The following is a 26,348-nucleotide window of genomic DNA, read 5'->3' as shown; positions in this document are numbered from 1 at the left end:
TCCGTTACAAAGGATCGGTAGTTTTAAAAGAGTGGTGGTTGGGGTGGGGGGGTGGGGGGTGGTAGTCTGCTCGGATGTAAGCTTCGGCTGTAATGTTTCATTATATAACTTTAGATTGACACCGATTCAAATAATTCGTATTGCAGTTGCACACATGACATTTAACTATTTTCAGATGACCCACATTTTCAATGTAGCGTAAAAACAACAAAAACATCATCCTCTGGTAACGTGTAGCGAGAAATGACCCCGGTAAAATGTCGACTCTGATTGGATGACCTTTAGGCTGACCAATCAAGTTGCAGATACACTTTTGCAGATGATATAAAAGCTGTAAGCAACCTTCTCTCTGCCTCACTCGTTTGAAATCAATTTGCAGAGAGGAAATATTAGTGATCGGATAAATATAAACATGACAGACCGAGTCATCAATTTCTCCGCTGGACCTTCTAAACTTCCAAGGAAGGTAATATTTACTATTTTCTTGTATGCATGGTGAGGGGCCACAAAATGTGTAACGTTAGTAGATCACTATTTTTATTGTCACTTTGAGGGAATTTTCCCTACATGCAGAACACGTCTGATGCATTTTTTTTTAGAACTTCAGAAATCATGTTATTTCTTTTTAAAAGCAACAACGAATTATTAATCTGGATATAAAATTTATTTGGAAAAGTTTGTTTTAATTAAGTTGTTAGGTCACACATATCTTTTAAATAAAAAAGAGTATATTTATTAATATTTTAATTTAATTAAAAAAAAAACCAAACACACACAAAACAATACAAAAAATTACTGTAATTAAAACTTATTAAAGGTTTCTTCATGAACAGGTACATCATACACATATTTACATGCATATATTTATAAATACATTAAACTGTTGTCAAGTAGTTATAATTTTGATTATAAAAATATACAATAGTGATCTAATGTTACAGATGTATGTAAAAAACTTCATTTTTTTTTCAGGTCTTGCAAACGGCTCAGAAAGAAATGCTCAATTATAATAACACAGGGATTAGTGTCATGGGTGAGGAATGTTTTAAAGAGCAATTAACCATGCATGTATTTAATTAATTGAGTATCAACAATTATTATGTAAACATTGATTAAATAAAGCTGATGCATAGTATAATTAGTATTTTTATCATGTTTCTATACATGTACTTAACTACTTTTGAAAATTTTGAATTTTGAAAATTTGGGAAAGTGATTTTTATCTTTAATAAAATAAATTTTTTGATTAATAATATAATAATTTATTCTTATGCATGGGATCGATATTAAAAGTTTTTTTTTTAATTTGTTTTGTTTTATTTTCTTCAGAACTTAGCCACAGATCTGCAGATTTCACCAAAATTATAAACACAGCCGAGAGAAATGTGAGGGAGTTATTGTAAGTGTCAAATCTAAATACCCAGTCTCCCTTCATGCTCATTCGGTTCTGCCCCAATCTTGGAATACAATTTTGAAAAACCCAAATTTTGGAGTGAGCCTTAATTATTGAGTTTTTCTTTCTCGATATATATATTCTTGCTCTATTGGTAGGAAATATATTTGTCAATTTCAAAGTTTAAATAGCTAAGAAAAATGACTTACTTCCTTCTTGCGACTTAAAAAGGTACTTTGCAGATTTAAATAGAGACGGAGAAGGGTTTGAATTTCTTTTTTTTTTTCAACAGATAGGGATTTAAAAACCTTTACACTGATTAATACTAAACATAATTTGTTGTCCATTTTTTCCTGACTTAATGCTTTTTATAAGAAGAAAAAATTTGGAATGGCAGTTTAGGATTTATTTTTGAAATTGTGCATTGCATTTGTCTTGATACCATTATTCATTTGATTTAAAAAGGAAAATAGATTCTCAAAAAGCTGAATATAAAAACAGATATCTTGAGCTGGATAATTTTTTGTCAATTTGTCAAGAGAGTGGTACGTGTGGTTCAGTCAGATGGGGAAGCAGATCAGAGATCAAAAGCTGACAAAAACAAACTCCCCATAGTTTTCTGTATAATCCCAAGGACCCCTAAAAACATAATGTGATGAATGTATACAAGTCTAGCTATTCATCAAATATTCAGCTTTTGATCTTAATTAATTCTATTAATTTTAATAATTATATATTTTCAAGGCAGCTTGAATAAAATTTTGCACTTTTGGACATGTTGAATAAAAAAAAAAAGTTTAATTGTAGGAACATCCCTGGCAATTTCATGAAATTGTATATTTTTAATTTGATCCCGTCTAGTTGATTTTATTTTTTATAAAATTTGCGTAATTTTAGAAACATCCCTGATAACTACAAGGTGATCTTCAAACAAGGAGGAGGGACCGGTCAATTCTCAGCCGTCCCCCTCAATCTGATGAACCTCAGACCAGAATGCAAAGCAGATTACATCATCACAGGAAGCTGGTCAGCCAAGGCAGCCATTGAAGCTGAGAAATACGGGAAAGTGAACCGTGTCGTACCGAAACTGGAATCCTATTCAAGTAAGTGCTTGCCAGAGAAAAGGAAATCCCCTTCATGCGCGGATCCAGAAAAGTTTTCCAGGGGGGATCCAACTGTTATGCAATTTTCTGGGGGTGGGGAGGTGGGGGGTCTGAGGCATACTTTTTGACATAAATTTATAATATAATTAAAAGAAATTTGAATTTAGCAGGGGGGTCAGAATAATATTTCATGTTAAACTTAGGTATATTTCCCCCTCCCCTTCCCCCCCCCCCCCAAAAAAAAAAATTTAGAAAATGTTGGTAACTTGAGAATTTTCAATCATGGCAACTCCTTTCCCTTATAAACAAAGTTTGAGCAAGAGATCACAATCTGGCAAATGCAGAACTTTCATATTAAGATATTTTTGCATTACAGCAATCCCAGACTCGAGCCAGTGGACTCTAAGTCCGGACGCATCATACGTCTACTACTGCGCCAACGAGACCATCCACGGCGTCGAGTTCGAAAACATTCCGGACACGAACGGCATCCCATTAGTCTGCGACATGTCCTCCAATATCTTGTCACGATCAATTGATGTGTCTAAGGTGAGAGGTCAATGATTGGATTTGAGATATACACCATTACTGGGTAAAAATTTCTTTTGAATTAAATGGCAGGAGCTTCAATTTCTCTGCTATTTTATTCCAAGGTGTAAAGATCAGTGTTGTCTCTGAGACATGGGGGCAGGGAACTCCCATGTCTATAATGCATTACTTACTGTAAAGGTGGTTATATTGACGAGTTCAAAATTTGACGATTTTTGAGTAAGAGAAAATTGGCGAGTTTTAATTTTGACGAATTTTTGAATAAGAGTAAGAGTTATCTATCTTTGATTTCTTATAATGCCAGGGTTAGAGTTATCTTTCTTGCGAACTCTTTTACAAGCGTTGGTATTAATAAAATTTAACTTTGATTGAAAAAAAAGTCTGTACAGATTTGATGGAATAAAATTGTTCTTTGCATTTTGTTTTTATTCACTATACGATATTGCCTGAGGTAATAAATTAGGTCAAACACGGCATGATAATTATGCACACAAAGTTATTATAGAATGTTGTGACGATTGAGTGATAATTGCCATTAAAACATGCTTGTTTAGATTTTATGGGTTTTTTCAATGCTAATTACGTGTTTTTATAGCTATTTACATAAATGAATCATTAACTTTGATCTTGTCCTAACGGGATAATGCCAATAAAAAATTATGGTATTAATATATATGATGTGAAGTTTGGCGAGTGGAAATTTTGACGAGAAAATAAAAATCGCCAACATAGTCAAAATTAACACATCGTCAAAATTTCCACGTTTACAGTATGCGGCCATTATTGCATTTCAAACACAATCTAGCTATAAGCTAGACCCCCAGATTCCCCTTTTACTTGTTTATTTCTTCCTTCAATTTTTAGAGACAACCCTGAAAGATGCTCTTCTTGGGAAATATGCCAGTTATGCAGTTGAAATTTTTTTTTTTCATTATCGCTTAAAAATTGCCTGGTTTTTTTTTTCCTGAATGAATACTCTCTAATACTTGTGTATGTCACTTAAACATCCTCTATACGTGAGCCTGTTGAATAGACACACTTAAAACACGTTTGTTGATAATTCTCACACTGAAAGATGTCATCTGTTGTCCACAGTTTGGGGTGATCTTCGCGGGCGCCCAGAAGAACATGGGGTGTGCGGGGGTCACGCTGGTCATCATCCGAGAGGATCTCCTGGGCAAGGCCAAACCGGAGTGTCCGGTAACCATGGACTACAAGATCCAGGTCGGAAACAACTCCCTCTACAACACAGCCCCCACATACAAGTAAGTCACATATATACCGTATATATGTAACAGAAATAGATATGGACTCTGCTGGGGTTTGAACATGGGTCTTCAAGCTGATCAGCAGTCTGCAGATCAGTCTAAAAGGTTAACCCATTATAAAGTCAGAGCTAGTAGAAATGTCATACCTAACTCTACCACATATAGGTGTCTGCAGAAATCATTGTACAGTAGCTCCCTGGCAAGTTGTGTCATACCTTACTGACCCTGACGGAAATGTGGAACCATATTCATAATACTAGGGGTTCATTTTTAGTCTACCAATCTCGTTTTGGAGATACTATAAAAATATTAAGCAATCATATAGTTCCAATAATATTGGGGATGGGGTAAAGGATTCATAATTTTGGCGTCTGAATTTGAATTAAAGAATTTTTAAATAAAAAACTTTTAATTTGAGTATTCATTATGTTCACCTTTTCAAATTTTGCATTTAAGATTAAAAACATGCCTGTCGCATTCTACATGTTCTTGGAAATGTTTGGTCTTAATACTGAAAAACAAAACATTTTGATTATAACTTAAATTGGTCATAAAGTTCTATGCATATGGTGTTGACTTACTGGTCTTCCGTTGTTTTGACAGTATCTGCATCCTGTGACTATACTAGTTCAACAGTGGTTATAAAGTTTTTCGAGATGTTGAATAATTTGTCTTCTGTTGTTTTGACAGTATCTACATTCTGGGACTTGTTCTACAGTGGGTGAAGGATGAAGGTGGTGTGGAAAAAATGGAGGAGAACTCCAAACTCAAGTCCCAAGCTGTGTACGAGGCCATCCAGAAGTCCAACGGATTTTACCAGTATGTATATAATATTGTGACATGCACGCACAATCCACCAGTCCAGATGTATGTTTACTTTATGAATTCATTAGACTTACATGTGTGCACTATATTGTGAATTCTTTTCTATAAATAGAAATTCACTTGTTGCAATTAACTGCAGCAACACATAATTAAAGCTTAAATCTATTGATCCTTTTTTCGGAATCATAAAACTGGAAAAAGGAGTTAAGCCAAAATTGTCAAGTAGCTTGTTGCCCTACTACACCATATATAAAGGTTAAAGCCATCAATGTAATTTATGACATTCAGGTTAATGTGGTATTTTCTTGTATTCAGTGCTACCGTTGATCCACACTGTCGCAGTCGAATGAACGTCCCCTTCAGAATCGGGGGCCCAGATGGGGATGAGGCCCTAGAGAAGAAGTTTTTAGAGGAGGCCAGCAAAAGGGGAATGATTCAGCTGAAAGGACATAGGTGGGTCAGGGACCTTAGTTTTTCCATATTTGGAGTGTGCAAGAAATTTGAATGATTTCTTTTTAAGGCCGATTTACTATGAATAGTATTATTTCCTTCTAAATCCAAGGCCTTGGGCTTGATATTAAATTTTGAAACTTTAATACTGCTCATTGATTCAATATTTAATTATAGCATTTCACAAGAATTTTCAGATTGATTCATTATTGGTGTTTTGAATTGTATCCTCCCTCTCTCTCTCTCTCTCTCTCTCTGTCTCTCTCTCTCTGTCTCTCTCTGTCTCTCAATCTCCATCTCTGTCCATCTCTGTCCATCTCTCTCTCTCTCTCTCTCTCCATCTCTGTCCATCTCTCTCTCTCTCTCAGAATATTTTTGGTGTGAATCTTGATGTATATCCTGTGTTATACAGATCTGTCGGAGGAATTCGAGCTTCTCTATACAACGCGCTGTCTCTAGAAGAAGCCAACCTTCTAGTCTCCTTCATGCAAGAGTTCTACATTCAGCACAAGACTGTGACCTCATGTTAAGGTCAATGATACACCATAACCTCATCTGACCTTGAGATCAAAAGGTCAATAAACCAAACAAAGCAGCAGCATGTCATCCAGAAGATGGACCAGCCTTGACCTAGTAGTTAAACGGGGTCAAGGTCTTCATGGGATTTTTTTTTCATGGATGTCTAGATGTGAGGGGGTGTGTGACAGTAGAACATTGGAGCTTCATTTTGGGCTCTGAATTTGCATATACAATGTACATATCATATTTTTTTGCTATGCAAGCAACCAGCAGTGTTCCATGTATAAGACTATGTGAAAATCATGAAGTTTACGTCACTTTGTATTATCTCTAACCAAAGACAAACATCATTTATTTTTAGTTTATATTTTATTTTAAACATATTGGCATTTTAGCACTTCATAATCTTTAAGTGTTTTTATCAACTTCTGTCTTGTAACGTTGAAATACAATTTTAAACAAATGAATACATTTATCATGCTTATATTATGAGATAGGCTGAGAGTTTTAGTCATTTATGGATAATACTGAAAGTGGTTTTATTCTTACAAATTGTATGTATGTGTTTGTGTGTGTTAAAAGTGATGTGAGATTGAATTACATGTGTGTACTTGTGTAAATCTGTGAAATTGTAATAAATGAGACTTTTTGAATGAAAAATGACATATGTGTAAGAATGGATACAAATGTTCATCTTTGTGTTTGTTATTCATTGATTCTTGATCTTGTCTTATGGTATTGCAAAATAATTGTATACTTGACAGTTGTCAAGAGACAATGAATTGTGTGTGCATACATTTTATGAATTTCAGTGGCTCAGTGCTAAAGATTAGATTAGTCAATTTAACATAATGTTGTTATCATAGACCAATATAATATATTTTTTATACAACGAACAAATATGAATTTTTGTGCACTGATGCATTATACACTAGGTTGTCTTATCAGTTGGGTTTCTATGGCAACTGTTTGAAATGCATATAAATGTACCTGAAATGTTCAGGACCAACAGCAATAAAATTTAGTTCAAAACACCATGAATTTTAACTTTTTTATCTACAGCTTGTATTCATTATATTTCATATACAGTTAAACAAGGTTATAGCGAACACGTTTATAATGAATCGATGCTTAAAACGAAGTAATTTCATTCCTCGTGACTATTATATGTTGTGAACTTGATGGATATAATAAATTACGCTGATAACGAAGCAAAATTGCCTGTCCATGGCACTTCGTTATAACTGTGTTTTACTGTACTGCGACTTTATAACGGGTGTATTTCTGGGCATCAATTTTTGCAGATGGAATAAAATGACACTTTAAAGCATAAATGTTGATGCTGGTCTTGTCCACAGCATATGTTGTCAGACATCTTGTTTCAGTCAACATTTGAATTCTTTATTTAAAGACTAAAGTCCACAAAATATTTGTGTTAATCAAATGATAATAAAACCATAGCAATGGAAGGGTTCTGCACAGTAAATTTAAGGTGGTATGGGACACCTGTCAATATAAATGTGGTTTAAAGTATTCATTTTTAAATCAAAATACTTTCACCCATTTAGAATTTCAGCTTTAAAAATATTTGACCAAAAAATAATGGTTCAAAAATTTTGGAAACTAAGGTAATATTTTAAGAGTCCGAGCAGGATCCGAACTCATGACTTCGAGATCTACCCTCTGCCCTATTGCACTATGCTGTTTGAGGTAACAATTTTGAAGAAGAAAAATTTATGAAATTTAGTCTTAAAGGGACTTGGACACGATTTGACTAAAAATTTTCAAATTTTATTTTTCCATTTTCAATGTTTATACTGATAAATATAGAAGTTTTTGCTGATATGTCAAAATTTGAAAGTCAAATATCATGTTATAAGCAAGATACAGAGTTCATAATTCTTTATTTTGTAAACAAAGCTCGATCGATCGAATATTATCTTTTTTTACATACAAAGTTGTATTGGTGTAAGTTTCAATCAAATGTATCTTTCTTTTGTATGAAGATAAATTGTTTTTTAACAATTCATTTTGTTTACGAAATGGTAATTCTCTTAGTACATTACATTTTTGTAAACAACTATAAGACTCGAGCTTTGTTTACATAACAACCAATTCTTACCTCTGTATCTCGCTTGTAACTTGACTTTAACATTCCATATTTTGGTCAATCATTTCAAATGCACCAGTTAACCATTTTATACATAAAGAATAAAAATAAAATTTTTGATCTCAAATCGTGTCTAAGTCCCTTTAATTTTATTGTTTATTTCGATAGCATAACCTTAGTACCCAGTTTCAACTGAGTGGACTGAGACGATGTATATTTCATACAATGCCTTGTCTATATAAGTGCACAATACAGAACATCAAATGACCACAGCAGGGTTTGAACCAGCGATCTTTGAGTTACTGGCCCAGTGTGTATGACCACTTATTAATGCCCATGAGTTCTCCACCTCCCAACAGATGTATCTGCTGTCTAGTATTCACAGTACTCCAAAGAATAAAGCAACACTCTCTCTGTAGCAAAAGATTTCCATAATTTAATTTCATATTAATAATATATAATAGTAAGCTGTAACAAGTTACGGATACAACAACACAGAATTTTAATCACAACCATACACATTATTTTTGATAAGTGATATACAAAACTATAATTGCATAACTGTCAATGATATGTATATTTGGAATACTTACGTAATTTTCATGTCTTAAATCACAACCCTGTTAATTCAATACACATATAATCTATAGTCTAAAATTATTCAAGGTAAAATTTGTATCAAAATATCAGATATATATGTAAGCATCTTTTGAAAATCAGATGGGCAACATAAATTATGATGTATATCAATATACTATATCTCAGCTATAGTAGTTACAATTTGCTCTGCACTATTCTTATCCTCTTCTCAATATGGTGAGAGGAGTTGTCCCTCTTGATCACAGTGAAATGAATGATATTTTCATTTATTCTACTTAATTTGAATAAGCCTGCATTATATATGATGAAAAACATGTTCTTTATTTTGGACATTAATTGGCTGTTTCATATTGTTTATGGATGAAGAGGTTAAATGCCTACTAACTCCTATGTATGAATCAGATTAGATTTTTTGGATTGTTATTCAAGTCACTGAAATTCACTTTTTAATACTAAGTCTCTATCATGACCCACTCCTCTAAAGTTATCATTATAAACATGACAGTGTTGTAAAATATGATTGTTTCCTTCTTAATATACTCAACATCATTATATCAGTGTATGAGAAACTTTAAAGATCGAGTTGAAGTTGATTTCCTTGGAGACAGTTCAAACATGGAATAAAACTACGACATGGTGATGTGGTAGGACAGATAACTCTGGGGCTGACCTGTAGATGGAGCTAGTAGTCGGGGACGGGAGTCAGCAAGGATTTCACAAAGTCATTGTAGCGTATCTGTCCTCCTTGTTGAACGCCCATCTCTCGGAATATAGCGTCAACTAAAATAATAATGCCAATGTTCAAAGTTTATCATACATGTACATGACAAAAGTCAAGGCACATTTTTCATCATATTTTCAGTAAGTGACTAGGATAATGACATCAAAATATTACAGTCATAAAGAGGAGAATATTTACTGAGTAACTTTGATAGAGATGTTCAATGTTTACAGTGTTTTAGATAAAGATAACAATATTTACAGTCACATAAAGATGTTTAATAAAGTCAGTGATTAAGATAAAATGTCCAGATTTACAGTAAGTGATTCAGATTAATCTGTTTACAGTCAGTGCTTTATATAAAATGTCCATGTATACAGTTAATGATTTAGATAAAGATGGCCAAGTTAACAGTGGGCTAGGTTTACAATCAGAAGTCTAGGTTTACAGTCAGTGATTTAGATAAAGATGCTTAGGTTTACAGTCGGTGATTTACATAAAGATGTTCAGGTTTACAATAAAATGCCCAGGTTTTTACAGTCGGTGATTTACGTCAAGATACTCAAGTTTACAGTCAGAAGTCTAGATTTACAGTCAGTAATTTACATAAAGATGCACAGGTTTACAGTCAGTGATTTAAAGCTGACATGAATTCATAAATATGCATTATTTCCCTTTTTATCTCCGACTACCGCCATATTAGTTGTCGATTTCTATTGTTCTGCTCATCGCTACACACCCCCTATATAAGCCCGAGAGCACTATTCATGCTTCACCGCATTCAGGTATTTCACTTTACCTTGGACGAAAAGATGTGTAGAAACGCGTTTTGAACAAAAATAATATAACCACTGCACTGACAAGGAATATATCCAATGAACGTTGAAACAAGACAGACTGAAATCCAGGCACATAAACTTCAAAAATCCTCGATCACTGTAGACCATTTTCCTGTGTATGTTATGATGATAACATTGCACATGCGCAACCACACACTGTGGCAGATCGAGCAATATCAATGATCACATGAAAACGGAGCATGTTTATAAAACCGATGGAAAAGAGACGGTTACGTTGTTACTTTCTTGGATTTACTATCATTTAGCTACTGAGTTGGATATAGTGCCGCCGGGGTTTTCAAAAAGATGCAGACGTTGTGCACTCTGTATCAACGACACACGTGTTCGATGTGCATGTGAAGTAAGGCAGCACTATATGTGCAAAATAATACGGATACGAGTACCTTGAAAATTCTTTCAAAGAATAAATATATTTTGTATTTTATTGATTGTTGTTTCTTTTATTCTTTATTACAAACATTTTAGTGCAATGTGTAGTTTATGCATTTAGAAGTTTGTGAAACCTGAATGCCTCAGTCGGAAAGCAACCGACCGTAACTTTCTCGACCGGTATATATACCCCAGTGGCAGTAGAGGAGCGATCGAAACTAATATGGCGACCAAATGCTTTTATGAATTCATGTCAGCTTTAAATAAAGATGTTTAGGTTTACAGTCAGTGAATTACATAAAGATGTTCAGGTTATTAAACAGTAAAATGCCCAGGATTTACAGGCAGTAATTTACACAAAGATGCCTAGGTTTACAGTCAGAAGTATAGCTTTACAGTCAGTTAACAGTCAGTGATTTAAAACAAATCAGTTTACAGTCAGTGGTTAAGGCAAATCAGTTTACAGACAGCAGTGGTCTAAGCTCTACCTTCCTGGCGGCTCAGTCTCTCTCCCATACTCATCATGATGTGCTGGATTTCGGACGCGTTGACGTAGCCCCGCCTCTCCTTGTCATGTGCCTTGAAGGCGTTCATCAATTCTTTCTCCGGATTCTCCACGCTGGACTGGTCATGCATGGCCTCCAAGAACGATGCAAATTCTATCTTGTTGTCTGAAACGAATCAAGAAATACACATATTAGATAGTATTAGACTAGTAAAACATGATTTTCTGGCCAAAGCAGTCTTGGACTTAATTCAAGATTAATACAGATTTTTATTGTCCTGTAATTGAAAACATTGAAATGCTGTTAAAATGTGTCTCTATATTACGTTGATAATTACAACTATAAAAAAATTTAAGCATAGTTTAAGGATGCATTATAACTTTATCAATGATTGAAATTTAGACTTAAAGTCTAAAAAGGCTTAATTACGCTTATAACAAAACAAAGTAGTCCTTGCCTGGCACTTCGTTATTATAACTGTGTGTTACGGTAGAACCTTTGGTGACTTATTGTAATACTTGGTGGGGAGAGGGTGGAAGGGGGTTGCACTTTATCATTACTATTACAGGGTACTTTTAGTACCTTAGGTGTACTAATTGTACTACTTGGGGGGAGGGGTGGGGGGTTGTGCTGTATATATCATAACCAATACAATTAGTACCTTTGGCATACTTATTGTAGAGTAATACTTTAAGGGGAGATCATCACTATTGCTGACAGTACCTATGGTGTACTTATTATAGAGCTTGGGGGAGGGGTAGGGGGTTGCACTGAATGTATCATCACCAATACAATTATTACCTTTGGCATACTTATTGAAGTACTTGTTGACCTCCTTTGTGGTCGGGCTGTAGCCCAGTGACCTCATTATGAGGGACAGCTCCTGTTCGTTAGAGATGTGGCCTCGTCTGGCATGGAAGAAGAAGCACTCCCGGAACTCTGATGTAAAGATACAATTATATTATACTGTAAACCAACTTTAGTCACATGCGAGAATTATTGCAAGAGCCTCGTCATCTCTATAACCAGCCATTTAGGCACAAAAGTTATAACAACACAGATTTGATCACAAAAAATAGTCACCGCAACCCAGTTTATCTCTGGTAAATCGTGAATTATTTAAAGTCTTTGCAAATGAAAGTTTGTTTATAGTATACTGTGGTTTCATTAATATTCGTTGAATACCAATTTTCGTGGATTTCGTTGTTAAGTTGATCCACGAAATTCAATGTTCATTGAAGTGCAATTTCTATTAACATTTTGTATTGATAGGGTCATTGGCCACACATTTACGTATCCTTGAAACTGTGATTTTTACTTTATCCACAAAAATTGATACCCTTGAATAATAATGAAACCACAGTATTGATTATATAGATGAATTCAGTAAAGAGAACAATATTAACATGACTTTACATTACAGATAAATATGATCAATATTACAGGGATTTTGAGGTCCCTCCAATCGACCATGCCATGTACTGTGCCTTTATTAATAAATCAGATCCAATACAATCACTAAATTTAGCTACGTACATGTAGCTTGATTTACCTACATAGCTTTATTTAACTACCTGAGATATATACCTGAGGTTTATTTAGCTACCTTTATGAAATTTTGCTTTTAGTGTAAAATAGACAAAAAGTCGCAAGGAACTGTAAACCTATGTTTGTACTGTGTAGTTTTAAAACAGCAACCAAGAGCAAAAACAGTTAAAACATCAGTGCTTTTGAGCCATTTTAAGCAAACATGCATAATTTCTCTTGTTTGAGAAGGGACACCTTGTGTGCGATGAGGCATGGATAAGTGTGATAACTTCACATTGTGCAGAATTATTACCACTCAATTATCATGTTATCCAGAACTGTTCTTCTTTGTTATTCCATTTAAGAAGTAGCTGTTTGGTAACACATAAACATAGCCTTAAAACTTTTAGAACTTTGACTGCAATTGTGCTGAAAGAGCATTATTTATTTTCAAGAGTTTATTATGAATTGTTTTCAGATCAGTTCAAAGTTGACAATTACTGCTGCATCTAAGTGGGACTTTTTTAACAAATGCCCATTTAAGAGAAAAGTATGATTTGGTAGCTAAATAAACATACGTTTGGTTGGTAAATAAAGCTATGTAGGTAATTCAAGCTACGTAGCTAAATCCAGTGATTGTACTGGACCTGTTAATAGCTGGTATGTGCATTGAAAGGTTTGAGATTATTTTGATCATGAACTAAGGTGTATTAATTTTTGAAGATTTTATTTTAGCAAGGTAACGTTACATTAATTGATACATTTGTGACTACTAGAAAAAAAAAATCAATTTTTTACTTTGATTTTATTTTTTTCCCCTTTATGGGCATGAATTTGAACTCGAGATTTTATTCATTTTAAAAAGTGGGTATTTAATTTTGCGAACATATTATACATATTATAAATTTGTTATTAAAACGTGGGCGTGGTCACTTGTTCAACAGGTGAGATATTTACCAGGTGAGACATAATCAATTCCTTTACTTACTATCTATATCTGTCTGACTGAAGAACTTTGCCTGAAAAATACAAATATGGAGTCATATTCTCCCAAAGAATGAGTTTTATAATGAACTTTATTATTTTATCAAAGAGTGCACACTCACCATGATGTATCGGTATGAATTACTTCCCTTTGTAAACAATTTTGTGCGATACTACTGTATACCTAAATGAAAAAAAATACAAATGTTAGCGCAAAAATACATGATTTAGAAAAGATTGATTTCTTGTTGAGCTTCACATTATTTGAGATTTTGTTTTTATTTATTTTTGCATGATTGTTTGTTTGGCGATATTCACCGCGTTCCTGTAATTTTTACGGGAAACAACTCTGAAAACAACCTGCCAAGTCAAGCTCGTGAGGACGAGTCCCTGCGTTTCAAAGTTTAGTTGAATGTAAACAATATCTATCTAGCGATTTTTGAATCAACAAAATCTCACAACAGAGGCAGTCAATGATAAAGTAAGTTTTAAAAGATCCAGCACATTGCTTTTGTAATTTTTTGCAAGAAAGTTGTCGTCTGCGCTGCGATTTTTTAAGTGAAATATATTACGTACGTCACAAATCTACAGAATTTGGGGAGGTTAAAAAATCGGTCGCAACCGGGGACTATCATTGATTGCAGCTAAGTGAAGACAGGCATGCAGAGAGATGATTTTATTCAATATAGCAGAAAGCAGTTAATGTCACCGAGTGGTAAACAACTCAAGGATCTGATACAGTACAATTTAGAGGACATTGCATAAGCAAATGAGCTGCTTACTTAATATCAATAATGTGTGGTGTGACTTGTGTCACATTTTGCAAGTTTCTGGTTCAACCTTCAATGCATCTTTTAGGGATGATTTTATAGGGTTTTTTTTTCAAGTCCCAGTTGCTTGAATTTGTAAGTATTTAAATTTTAAATTTATAATATTTGTTATTTTATGCAAAATTAGCTGCTCGCAGTCTGAAAAAAAATTGGATAGATGACCTGGGAGCTACAGTGCCTCCTGTAGTTAAAAAACTGCAATTTATGGCACAGAATTGAAAAACTAGCGCTAGTTTTGGACTGTATAACATTATTAACACACAAATCCTCGGGGGAAAAATACCATTAAATTCTTCAGGCAATTTACTACTGTCATACTGATAACATTTCTTTACTTGCCTCAGACTTTATTCCAAACATGCCAACCAACCTTGGAAAATGAAGAATATTAAATTCACAATGAGATGAAGAGTCACCATTTTAACATGTAAACAAACTGCACCAAATCAATTTACTGTGTTTGTGATAGAATTTAAAAGATAATTAGAGACAAGCTTCATGATGATATTTGTAGTAAAAAGTCCAAAGATTTTTTTTGGAATCAAGTATCAGTATAGAATTTGTTCGGAAATAAAATTAATCAGTCCAATACTAGCAGAATGTTTTGTAGTCAATGACTATCTACTGTATTTTCCTTAATAGATATTGACCTTCAAGACACATATTTCAATTAAATGTTTCTGATAAATTTTCATTATTTAGTTGCATGAGCAATACTGTATACAGTGAAGGTTATTTTTGCCCAATGTTATTATTTTGCCGGGGGGGGGGGGGGGGGGGGGCAAAATTTGAATGTATATCAGAGAATCGCGAGAAGCATATCTGACCAATTTTAAAATATCTTTTTTTGTTGCGTACAGATGTAAACTTTTTAGAATTATGCAAAAAATTGGCATTTTGCGATTTTATATTTTCACGATTTGATGCAAAATCGTTAAATAGCACAATTAAGTAATCACACGAATTAAGGAATCTAAAGTATCTGAAATGACTTGCCAATTTCACAACTCAGTGAATGATCGGTACATGTTTTTAAATTGTGAATGTGTGCACAATTAGTATTGAAGAAAATAACGAATTAAATCAATTCACGAATAGGTTTATTCATGACAAATTCACCTCATGCTCTCACGCATGCACATATCATCAGCATGGCTATTTCCCGTGCTCAATCCCGGGATGATACTCTCAAAACCCTACACACAAAGAACCATAACTCTTACTCACATCATACTCATACATTCATACACAAACAGTTACTTCCCTTAGGTCATATAAATATACTATAAGTATTGTGGTTAATTATGAATTTTTTTTTTTCATTGCAGGTAAAATAATGTGAAGAAAACAAATCCAGAACTTTTTTAGCAGAAATTGACCATATTAATTTGGCAAAAAGAGTCTTCTGCGGGTCATTGCGTTGTACATAGACAATGAGACAATGAAAGCAGAAAAAGCTGACCAAATTATTCCAGAAATTGCAATGCGAGGGGCGTCTATGGCAGACATCAAAGCAACAATGGCAGAACATACGAGCAATGAAGATGAGATAACTCACCAAGAACATCAAATCAATTTAAAAGTGAGTATTGCATTTCAGTTTGCATATAACAAATTCTTATAGATAACAAAACATTTGTTGCTTGATTTGGAGGAGTAGGAAATGAATTCATTTGCCTGAGAGACTTGACATTTTATTTACCTTGTCATGTAACCCCTTATATACATTGGAATCAGTGTTTGAAATAACTGTCCGCCTGACCACCAGAGAAGCATAACTTTTGGTACGGGCGAACAAATTTGTTTGTACGAGCGCCCGACTGGACGTGGATATTTTTTGAGCCAAGTGTATATAATATCTGAGTTTTGAGAATTTTTAACTGATTCTTGTAGCACTACCTTGTATGGTCATTGAAAAAGTCAAAACAAGCGTTTAATTCATGTAGACTGTAGACAATGCTTGACATGTGAGCATGGTGATGTAGAGTCCCTAGTCAGCTACGGAATAATGTAGGGTAATCTCAGCGAGATTCTTTTAGACTGAAAATTTTTTGACGTACGCCTCTTCTTTATCTTAGACCAGTGCGATACCTAGTGATTCAGTAAAATTTGCCCATACTTCAGCCGGTTGTTACGATAGAAGTACGCTGAATTAAATGAACTTTTTACTTTGAACATCGTTTTAATTCCCTATCAACATAAAATGTTAGTTTCCTACCGTTAAATGGTGAACTTAATTGTTTATATGTAATTCATTTCAACAATCAGAGATTCGGAAGAGACGTTAGTCAAAATTTTTCAGTCCTGACGAATTCCGCTGAGATTAGTGGACGATAACTTTACAACTAAAACAACTTTATGACGAAACAAAATCGAAAAACAGATTTTTGAATGTTTTACATGCAAAATAGAAGAAATAAACAAATGTCAACTATTTTCTCCGGACTGGTTGTATTTTTACAGGGCTGTCAAATTATACTACCGGTATCTGTCAGCCCTGAGTGCCTAGCTAGTTTTTTAACGAGTTTAAAACACTGATTGGAATTATTAAATTGAAGTATAATGAAATTGCTCATCCCTGGTCCTTTGCTTTATTAACCATACTGTATTCATTGCTATGTATTCCAGGTGCCTAACCACAACAAAATCATCACCTCACTGCTGGCTGGGGCCATGGCTGGGGCTGTGGCAAAGACTGTGATAGCACCACTAGATAGAACAAAAATCAACTTCCAGAGTAAGTCAGTGATAGTGCCGCTAGATATATAGAACAAAAATCAACTTTCAGAGTAAGTCATTGAATAGGTATAGACTGTGATAGTGCTGCCATATAGAACAAATATAAATTTTTAGGGTAAGTTATTGAGTATGTGATGGCACCATTAGATAGAACAAAAATCAACTTACAGAATAAGTCATTTAATATATATATATTATTACATACTTAGTAATAAATACGGTATTTTGCATATTTGATAAAGATGACATCCCAAAACTCATATCGGCCTCTGGGGCTGATACAGGTTATCAGCCCTAGGGCTAATACGGATCCGTATCACACCTCTTGCGGAACTCCTCTGCCTTTTTTCCGTTTCGGCATTTGTGCCTGTTTACGGAAGGAATCTAAAACATTTCTTACGTCGACATTTTTGGAGCAGTTAATTTTAAAACACTAGGAAATTCCGGTTCTGTAGCTACATGTTTGGTAAAACAACGAGATCTCATATTTTATTTAATAAGTGTACAGACTACTTTCAAATAATATTTAAAATCAATTTGTTCAAGTTTATGCCTTTTTTAATTTTTAATTACTAAGTATATAATAAATATAATAATAAATATCCTTTTCAATAACACAGCCTGTATTAGCCCTCGACCAATATCATCCCTCGGGTTGATATTGGAGTCTCGGGCTGATACAAGCTGTGATATGGAAAAGGGTATGTATTATTCTCTATATATATTGTCTATTTATCATGATATACTGTCTATGATTTCAGTTTCCAACAAGCAGTTTTCGGCGCGGGGGGCGTTACTGTTCCTGAGGGACACAGTGCGGAGTGAGGGTGTCACCAAACTGTGGCGGGGGAACTCGGCGACCATGGTCCGTATTATACCGTACGCCTCCATACAATATGCTGCCCACGAACAGTATAAACGACTGCTTAGTACTGACAAACGCAAACAGTAAGGATTTCTGTTTATAAGATGTGCTCAAGATTCACCATGAGTTATTTCACTTAATTAAATAAATAGCAATCTGTAATAGTTCACCAGGATATGAACTTTTAATTTCTATTATCATTTTAGCAATGTTATTTTTGTCGCTAATAAATTTTGTGCTCATTGTAATATATAGATGTATGTATTTTTAGAATAAGTGTATGTTTTCTGTAACTGATTCCATGTTTTGTATTTTTAGACATCTGCCTCCACACCTGCGGTTCCTGGCCGGGTCACTAGCGGGGGTCACCTCATCCTCCCTCACATATCCCCTGGACTTGATGCGAGCCAGAATGGCCGTCACCCTGAAAGCTCAGTAAGAGAGAGAGAGAGACAGAGAGACAGAGAGAGAGACAGAGAGAGAGAGAAAGAGAGAGAAAGAGAGAGAGAGACAGAGAGAGAGACAGAGAGAGAGAAAGAGAGAGAGAGAGAGAGAGAGAGAGAGAGAACAAACAAAACAGAACAGAGAGAAAAAAAAAAATTGGTTCATTTTTGCACAGACTAAAATCTTTTTCAGAATCACCATTCTTGATCATGACTTAATTGGTATCATTAAGTGTACCTGTATTTTTACCTGTAGATATAGCAATCTATGGTCAGTGTTCCTACACATCGTGCGGGCTGAGGGCCCTGCCACCCTCTATAAAGGATTCACCCCCACTGTGCTGGGATCCATACCGTACTCGGGTGCCAGCTTCTTCACCTACGAAACTCTCAAGAAGTGGCATGCAGGTAGCTTCAGTTTTCTGTTGACTTTTTATTGAGGATCACACAATTTTTTGTTGTTGTAAATATCAAGAAAATATATGTAGCATAAGATATGTCCAGTTTTTAGTTTTACAGTCTGTAAAGAAATGTGTGGCCATTAGCCGGAAGTTTGATTTTAATTATTAATACTTCCCCTGAATTAAGCTAATTTCTTAAAGGAAATTGCATTTGTTAAGTTATATAACATCCCACTGCAGTTCTATTTACAAATTCAGAAAGAGAAATTAAAAACACAGCTGATAGATTTGGTAAGTGCTAAGTATATATCTCCATGCCATTGATTATTTCATAAAAATCAAATGGATGGAAAACTTGTTTTATAACTCTACAAAAACATCAAAAGTATGCCTTTACTCTGTATAGTAAGAGTTATTTTCCAGTACCCATTTCTTTGTATATTTTAAATTGAATGACATTTAATACACAGTACATAACGTATGCATGTACACATTCCCACATTTATCAAATTTCTGTAGAACTGAAAAACTAAAAAGCACACAATTCTTACTGTAAAAATCTTCATTTTCAGAAATTTGTTATTCTTTCATCACACAAAGAAGTTCATTTATATATTTTCTTCTATGATAAGGGAAAAGAACTTGAATGAGAATTTTTAAAAGAATGTATTGAAAATTTTGATTAATTTGAAAAAATAAAATCATCTTTTCAGTGATGATAAAATACTTTAAGAAAAATGTTTCAGATTTTCAATAAATCAATATAGAAATATGTTTCTTTTTATAAGAATTACATTGAACTTATTGCTAGTACAAGTAAATGTTAAATTCTTTGAACATAACCTTAAGGTAATAATAAATAGAGTAGACCTGTTAAGATTTGATTAAGTAGATTTACCTGAAAAGAGTTCTTGAAGTAGATCTTTTTGTTAAGATTGACCTTTTACGATTATATCTACCTGTAAAGATTATATCTACCTGTAAAGATTATATCTACCTGTATAGATTATATCTACCTGTAAAGATTATATCTACCTGTAAAGATTATATTCACCTGTAAAGATTATATCTACCTGTAAAGATTATATCTACCTGTAAAGATTATATCTACCTGTAAAGATTATATATACCTGTAAAGATTATATCTACCTGTAAAGATTCCATCTACCTGTTAACAAAACCATTTTATCTATGGTAAGACTACCGGTACCTGTTAAGATTAACATTGTATCTACTGGGTACCTGTTTACCTGTTACAGGTTATTGTGATGATAGAAATCCCACCTCCATAAAGTATATAAAGTAGATCTACCTGTTAAATTACATGTTAACATTTTATCTACCTGTTAACATTATATCTACCTGTTAACATTATATTTACCTGAGTGTTAACATTATATTTACCTGTTAACAAATATTTACCTGTTAACAATATATCTACCTGTTAACAAATATTTACCTGTTAACATTATATGTTAACATTTTATCTACCTGTTAACAATATATCTACCTGTTAACAAAATATCCACCTGTTAACAGATATTTACCTGTTAACATTATATTTACCTGTTAACATTATATTTACCTGTTACAGGTTACTGTGATGGTAGAGACCCCGCCCCCATAGAGAGGATGGCGTTTGGGGCGGTGGCCGGTCTACTGGGACAATCAGCCTCCTACCCCCTGGACATCGTACGGCGCAGAATGCAGACCGCAGGTCAGGAGTCACAAAGCTTTCCTTTCAATAGTGCAGGCATTTTTAATTAGTCTTATTAATTATTATTAATAAGAAAATTAGAATTCCCCATTATACAGAGTTGTCTACTTACAAAATTGTTAATGAACAGTGTAGATACAAGGTGATCTACTTATTAATGCAGTTGTTTAAAGTCTGATATCTCCATATGAAGTTGTATACTTATTAATTACGTCTTATTAAGTTAGTCTACTTATTAGTGCAGTTGTTTTAAATCTGATGTCCCCATACAAAGTTGACAAGTCAGTTGTGCAGTAGTTTAGTAATGTTGTAATGATAGTCCCCCATACAAACCTGTCAAGTAAGTATTTCTGTTCCCTTTTTTTCTCAAATTCTACTTGAGGTAATGAAGTGTTTCTTGTTTATCTATGTTTAGGTGTGACAGGCCAAGGCAGCATGTACACTTCCATCTCCCAGACGGTCAAGGTCGTTTGGAGGTCAGAGGGTTGGAGGGGCCTCTACAAGGGGCTGAGCATGAACTGGATCAAGGGCCCCATCGCCGTGGGAACTAGCTTCACGGTTTACGACACCTCGCTCCACTGGCTACGGAGCTTCACCTACTTCCACATTGACGAGGACGATGGGACATAATGTGAAACTGTTGGTTATAGACACTTGTAGAAATTATTTATAGTTGTTTAGAAATATCCCCCTTAATGATAAAGAATTCCCCTCCCCCCACAGTATCAAACACACACACACACTTGCACATTCAATTTGTTTCGTTATATGGGATTTTTTGAAATTCATATGATTGCTAAGGTCACTGATATGTTGTTTTTTTTGGTCCTGTCCATTTGTTCATATTTCTTCCTGTTTTCATTGAAACAATATTTTCACAGTTTTTATTTACAGTTGTTTTGTCTTGTTCAGTAAATTTGTTTTTATCTACATATATTAATTTTCCACCTTTATAAAAGTCAAATATGCATACTTGATGATGTTACTGATATGTCATCTTTTTGCTTTGGACAAGGGGAATGCCCTGTCAATGACTAAAATAGGTCGAAACTTCTTTGGGTCCTTAACATAGTAAAACATGGACTTGTTACTGATTCTTAGGAAATTTGTTGCGTTGTTAGAGTTTATACAAGGCTTGTCTTTATGAAGGTTTTATTAGTATTTAAACACCCAACACATTTTCCTAGACATTAATGGTGACAACAAGGTCATTTACTAAGTTCAAGGTCAATTTCATCGGTTAGATTACACCTGTGTTACTGAGGAAACTGAAAGTGATGTGTGTTAGGGATGATAGCCAAATGTATAAACTGTCCATGTACAAGTTTGTTTGAAGTAGTCAACACGTGTGATTTTAATTTCTTTACTCCTGTCTTTACTTTATAACCATTTGATTGTTTGTGATCAACATATATTATTTTTCAAAACATGTTTAGTACAAGGTTTTGTTGGAGTCATTACATTAATATTTTGAAAATGTGATTCTTTCATGCTTGGACATAGTCACATGGTCAGATTTGACCAGTAAGGTGGTATAGGACACCTGTCATTAATAATAAAGATACTCTCACCAGGTTTTTTTTTTAGAAATTTCAAATTTTACAATTATATTTGACCAAAAGATATTTTTAAAAACTTTTTGGAAGCTCATAAAGGCCCTTGCAGGATTTGAACGTGTGACTAACAGTAGTGAACGCTCTAACCCATTGCATTTAAGGTAACAATGTTGGGAAAGAAAAAGTTTATAAAATTATGCTTGAATTCATTGTTTATTTTGATGGTACCGGTAAGTTCATCCCAACATAGAGGTGTCTTATACCACCTTAAGCAATTTTGTTTCACTAAATTATAGCATCATTTAAGCTATGCACAAAGGATTAAAATACATATTAATACACAAAAATTTCATATCTATATGAACATTTACATACATGATACTTTTATATTTAGGTTTCTATAATTTATTAAGTGATTTTTAAGTTAACACAATTTTTTATTGTTTCCATCTATGATACTTAAGAAGTTTGATAGGTTTTCATAATTAATTTATGAAGTGATTAGAATAATTTTTCTTGAAAACAATTAAAAAGTCCTGAATGTTAAAAGCATTACATAAAATTGTGATAATTTTGGAGAAAATGTTCAAAAGATTGTTACATTACAACAAACAGTCTTGAGAGAAGAGCTATTACATGTTACATTGACTGTAAATATATAATTATGACTATGGAAACAATGCAAAAATTGGGCATTTTATTAAAGTACAGTATGGTGATTAGGACAAAATGTATAATTATTTGTTTGTTTGTTAAACACTTTGCAACATGCATTTGAGTGAATGTCATATTATAAAATGTGAATTATTTCCCTTATGATAGCCTTTTTCATGAAACCTCTGTTAAAAGCTGATCAGATTTTCACCATCAGGCTGAGTGCGGAATGTTAAATCATGTTTATGTTTGATAACTGAACACAATGATAGTTTTTAGGTGCTTGTTTCAGATCAGCCAAAATTTTTTTTATTAGATTTCAGATTTTAAAAAGTTATTTAGCTATATTTTTTCTGTTTTTTAAAGATAAACTATTTTTTTTAATTTAGTATTTTTTTTTTCGCTGGGAAGGAGATTGGATGCTTAGATTATAGATAAAACTATTTCACTACTCATTTCAAGCTTGTGTCACTGGCAATAAATACACAAGCACTCTTTTTTAATAAAAACAATAAATATCTCAGTCATTTTTTACATACTAGTAACTTTAGTGCTTGGAAATTAATAAAAAGGTACTTTAGGTATTGTTTGATTGTAAATGATAATGTGTGCTGGTAAAAATTGCTGTTTGATAGTTTTGACTTTTGAAATTTACATGTTTTGATAAAGTGCATGCTATATTAGCATTATAAAGTGAGTGTTATTCAGATAGTGCATAATTTGTCTGTTGAATTCATTGAATTTGTAATGTATACATGTTCCTTGGTATATAAAACAATATAAAATGATGAAACTAGAGAAAGTTTTCAAAGTCTATTTGATGAGAGATGATCCTGTTACTGTATTTGTACCAGTTTTTTTGAAATGTGCAAATGAGGCATGAGTTTTAAAGTTTTTGTTAAATGCTAAGTTGATTCTAAAAGTTAATTCTACACACGGAGTTTAATTTTAAATTAGTCTTTCACGTGTCTTGCAAAATTCAGACTTATTAGTTCACAATAAAGTTGCTTAACTGCTAAACTGTCACAGACGGTGATGAAGTAGGCAAGCTCCAACTTGTATACATCTCGACAAATATTTTGCACATCTCTCCCTCTCTTTTCTCTTGCTTTTAATAAAGTGTGTCTTCTGAAAGTGTTAACCGTAGCTTCAACTTTCTAGATTGTTTAAAATAATTCTAGTAATTGATTACCGAATAGCTTCTGTATGTAATAGTTCCTCAAGGCCAGACGACACATTCCTCAATTTAATATAACATTTTCCAGGAATTTATTATTGATTTACCACTATCTTGCAAAAAAAAATTAGGGTACCTTACAAGGCATTTGTGCAAGGTACTAGAGTATGCAATTTCCTATTTAATCCTATTGGAAATACACTTCAATTGCTGATAAAGAAAATTTAAGATTTGAAAAATAATCATTTTTTGCGGAACGTGTCGTCTGAACTCACACAAATGCTAATCTGCTTAAAACGACATCACATAACAATGCCCACGCGTCACAATTATGTACTTTATTTACTCAGGGTAGTAGAGAGTGAAAGTAACTTATAGATGTGTTCTTGACTATTTGTGATCCTTCCATTATTAAATCAGTGAAAATGTTGTGTACTTTTCATTCCTTTCATTCTAGGTATACTGACCTCTCGAAATGGTTCTTTTTTCAGACATGTCTTTTTATTTCAGTAATAAAATTTTTTGGCTTGGTATGCCTATTGGAATTAAATATTTGGAAATGTATTTTAAAATAATGATGAACAAACTCCACAAAGGGCTCCAATTTTTCAATCAACACAAAATGTTTCATGATTTGAAAAAGTTGTATTGTTTATTGGTCAATACCTGTACAGCTTGAAGACATATACAAGACAATTAATACACACATATAATGATTAACATACATATGAATGTATTACTTGAAAAATCGCATGTTTATACATGGAATTTTCTGATAACAAAATCATTCTTAATATATTTACCTTAATTGCACAACTTAATTAAGTTAACGTCAGGTTTGGTACTCTGGTTTCATTTTGTAATTTTTTTTTTATAGATTTTAAAAAATTAGTTGGATGATATGATATACGCCGTTAAGTGGACAATATGTATGGTATTATAATCTTTCTTCGATGGACATTCGGAGTGAGAAAAAAAATGCACAAAGTGGAAAAAATATCATTTTTTTCTGTACAAAAATATAGTTCAATCGGCTCAAAAATGAATAAACAGAAAAATACAACTCCAAATATTTTGCTATGTATCAATGACATGTCAGTATTTTCAGAAAATCGTTTTGTGGTGTTTTCGTAGGTTTATATATATATTTCATATACATGTATGACCAAGCCTTTTGTTTTCAATATTTAAATTAAAAATTTTCCCACTCCTTTTATTGCCGGCTAATTCCATTTAGTTACGGAGATCATACATCAATAATATACGTAGCGAGGACGATTTGGCTTTTTCTTTTATTTAACGTACTGATGTACATTAACAATGTTTTAGTTAATTAAACTAATTTTTTTTTTACGACAGATTCATTAATTGGTTAAAAGAAAGATGAAAATTTAAACAATAAAATGCTTTCTTGGATGATTCATGCGGGTTATGAAGGCATAGCAATCATTGCAGAAAAAATACACAACCCGCTAAGCGTATTACATCGTATGTATTTTAGCATCTTTTCATTTTATTGTTTAATTATCTCTTGAAGAGCAAATTTTACAGACCTTTTATTATTGCCATTATACATGTTTTCCATCGAGTGACAAAGATCTCTTGTTGAAAACAGACAACAACGGATCTCCTATTAAAACAAATGTAACCTCATGTCGATATTGTGCATCATTTTAAGATTTAAATTCGGTTTTTGATCTTTCAAGATAAAGATTAATGTTATCATCTGGGAAGCAAACTTTGCATTCAAGTACAAAAAAATAACCACGATAATACTTAACAAGAAATGATAGTCTATTGCTCGATCGAGAAAAGTAGGATTCTTTATTCAAATTTTATATGAATTCCTTGGTTTAAAGTAAAATATTAAAGCTATTTTATCTTAAGCATTGGGCAATGTAAACGTAAACCAAATGTGCAAGTTTTCGAAAAACTGAATAATAAAACAAATTATTTATAATACCTGGCTATTATGAGAAAAAATAAGCTTTGTTGAGACAGTAAATAAATATGAATAATAAAAAATAATGAACTTATGATATTATTGAACATTGAAGACCTTACATTTGAAAAAAATAATGTACGATACACATGTAATATAAAAATTTTTAATCATCATGCATAAATTATTTTTGTTTAAACCCTGATAAAATGTTTTAATATTGAAGAAATAACACGGTGA

General features: G+C 33.2%; 3 protein-coding genes across 4 annotated transcripts; 2 read left to right on the top strand and 1 right to left on the bottom strand.

Moving 5' to 3' along the window:
• The first annotated feature begins 308 nt into the window (after nt 1-308).
• LOC105325247 (phosphoserine aminotransferase) lies at nt 309-6,275 on the top strand. Its single transcript, XM_011424717.4, has 9 exons — nt 309-466; nt 973-1,033; nt 1,330-1,399; nt 2,291-2,496; nt 2,873-3,045; nt 4,141-4,310; nt 5,004-5,132; nt 5,454-5,591; nt 6,001-6,275. Exons 1-9 carry the CDS (start codon nt 413-415, stop codon nt 6,116-6,118), a joined length of 1,119 nt encoding a protein of 372 aa, XP_011423019.3. The 5' UTR covers nt 309-412; the 3' UTR covers nt 6,119-6,275.
• Nucleotides 6,276-8,631: 2,356 nt separating this feature from the next.
• LOC105325248 (calmodulin-like protein 4) lies at nt 8,632-14,033 on the bottom strand. Its single transcript, XM_011424718.4, has 5 exons — nt 13,907-14,033; nt 13,789-13,819; nt 12,075-12,212; nt 11,256-11,438; nt 8,632-9,597 (listed from the first exon to the last, which is right to left on the bottom strand). Exons 1-5 carry the CDS (start codon nt 13,907-13,909, stop codon nt 9,500-9,502), a joined length of 453 nt encoding a protein of 150 aa, XP_011423020.3. The 5' UTR covers nt 13,910-14,033; the 3' UTR covers nt 8,632-9,499.
• An 87-nt stretch (nt 14,034-14,120) lies between these two features.
• LOC105325249 (mitochondrial coenzyme A transporter SLC25A42) lies at nt 14,121-24,596 on the top strand. 2 transcript variants are annotated; one of them, XM_034462948.2, is made up of 8 exons: nt 14,121-14,265; nt 15,943-16,196; nt 17,243-17,351; nt 18,115-18,301; nt 18,537-18,653; nt 18,918-19,069; nt 20,657-20,779; nt 21,195-24,596. In XM_034462948.2, the coding sequence occupies exons 2-8, from the start codon at nt 16,056-16,058 to the stop codon at nt 21,407-21,409; spliced, it is 1,044 nt and encodes a 347-aa protein (XP_034318839.1). In that variant the 5' UTR covers nt 14,121-14,265; nt 15,943-16,055; the 3' UTR covers nt 21,410-24,596. The 2 variants fall into 2 exon arrangements, with proteins under 2 accessions (XP_034318839.1, XP_034318840.1); XM_034462949.2 differs by lacking the exon at nt 14,121-14,265 and adding an exon at nt 14,360-14,499.
• The last annotated feature ends 1,752 nt before the right edge of the window (nt 24,597-26,348 follow it).

This window comes from Magallana gigas, chromosome 1 (genome assembly GCF_963853765.1).
Source record: "Magallana gigas chromosome 1, xbMagGiga1.1, whole genome shotgun sequence".
Lineage (NCBI taxonomy): Eukaryota > Metazoa > Mollusca > Bivalvia > Ostreida > Ostreidae > Magallana > Magallana gigas.
This window is presented reverse-complemented; position numbering and strand designations above follow the sequence as displayed.

Bases quoted from the DNA above. Each gene is read 5' to 3' on its own strand.
- LOC105325247 (XM_011424717.4), top strand. From the start codon at position 413: ATGACAGACCGAGTCATCAATTTCTCCGCTGGACCTTCTAAACTTCCA. The intron at 1,034-1,329 runs GTGAGGAATGTT...TATTTTCTTCAG, and splicing joins CACAGGGATTAGTGTCATGG to AACTTAGCCACAGATCTGCA. The intron at 3,046-4,140 runs GTGAGAGGTCAA...TGTTGTCCACAG, and splicing joins GATCAATTGATGTGTCTAAG to TTTGGGGTGATCTTCGCGGG.
- LOC105325248 (XM_011424718.4), bottom strand. The intron at 12,213-13,788 runs GTAAGTAAAGGA...TCTTTACATCAG, and splicing joins CAGTCAGACAGATATAGATA to AGTTCCGGGAGTGCTTCTTC. The intron at 9,598-11,255 runs GTAGAGCTTAGA...TTATTATTTTAG, and splicing joins GAGACTGAGCCGCCAGGAAG to TTGACGCTATATTCCGAGAG.
- LOC105325249 (XM_034462948.2), top strand. From the start codon at position 16,056: ATGAAAGCAGAAAAAGCTGACCAAATTATTCCAGAAATTGCAATGCGA. The intron at 18,302-18,536 runs GTAAGGATTTCT...TTGTATTTTTAG, and splicing joins AGTACTGACAAACGCAAACA to ACATCTGCCTCCACACCTGC. The intron at 20,780-21,194 runs GTCAGGAGTCAC...ATCTATGTTTAG, and splicing joins GCGCAGAATGCAGACCGCAG to GTGTGACAGGCCAAGGCAGC.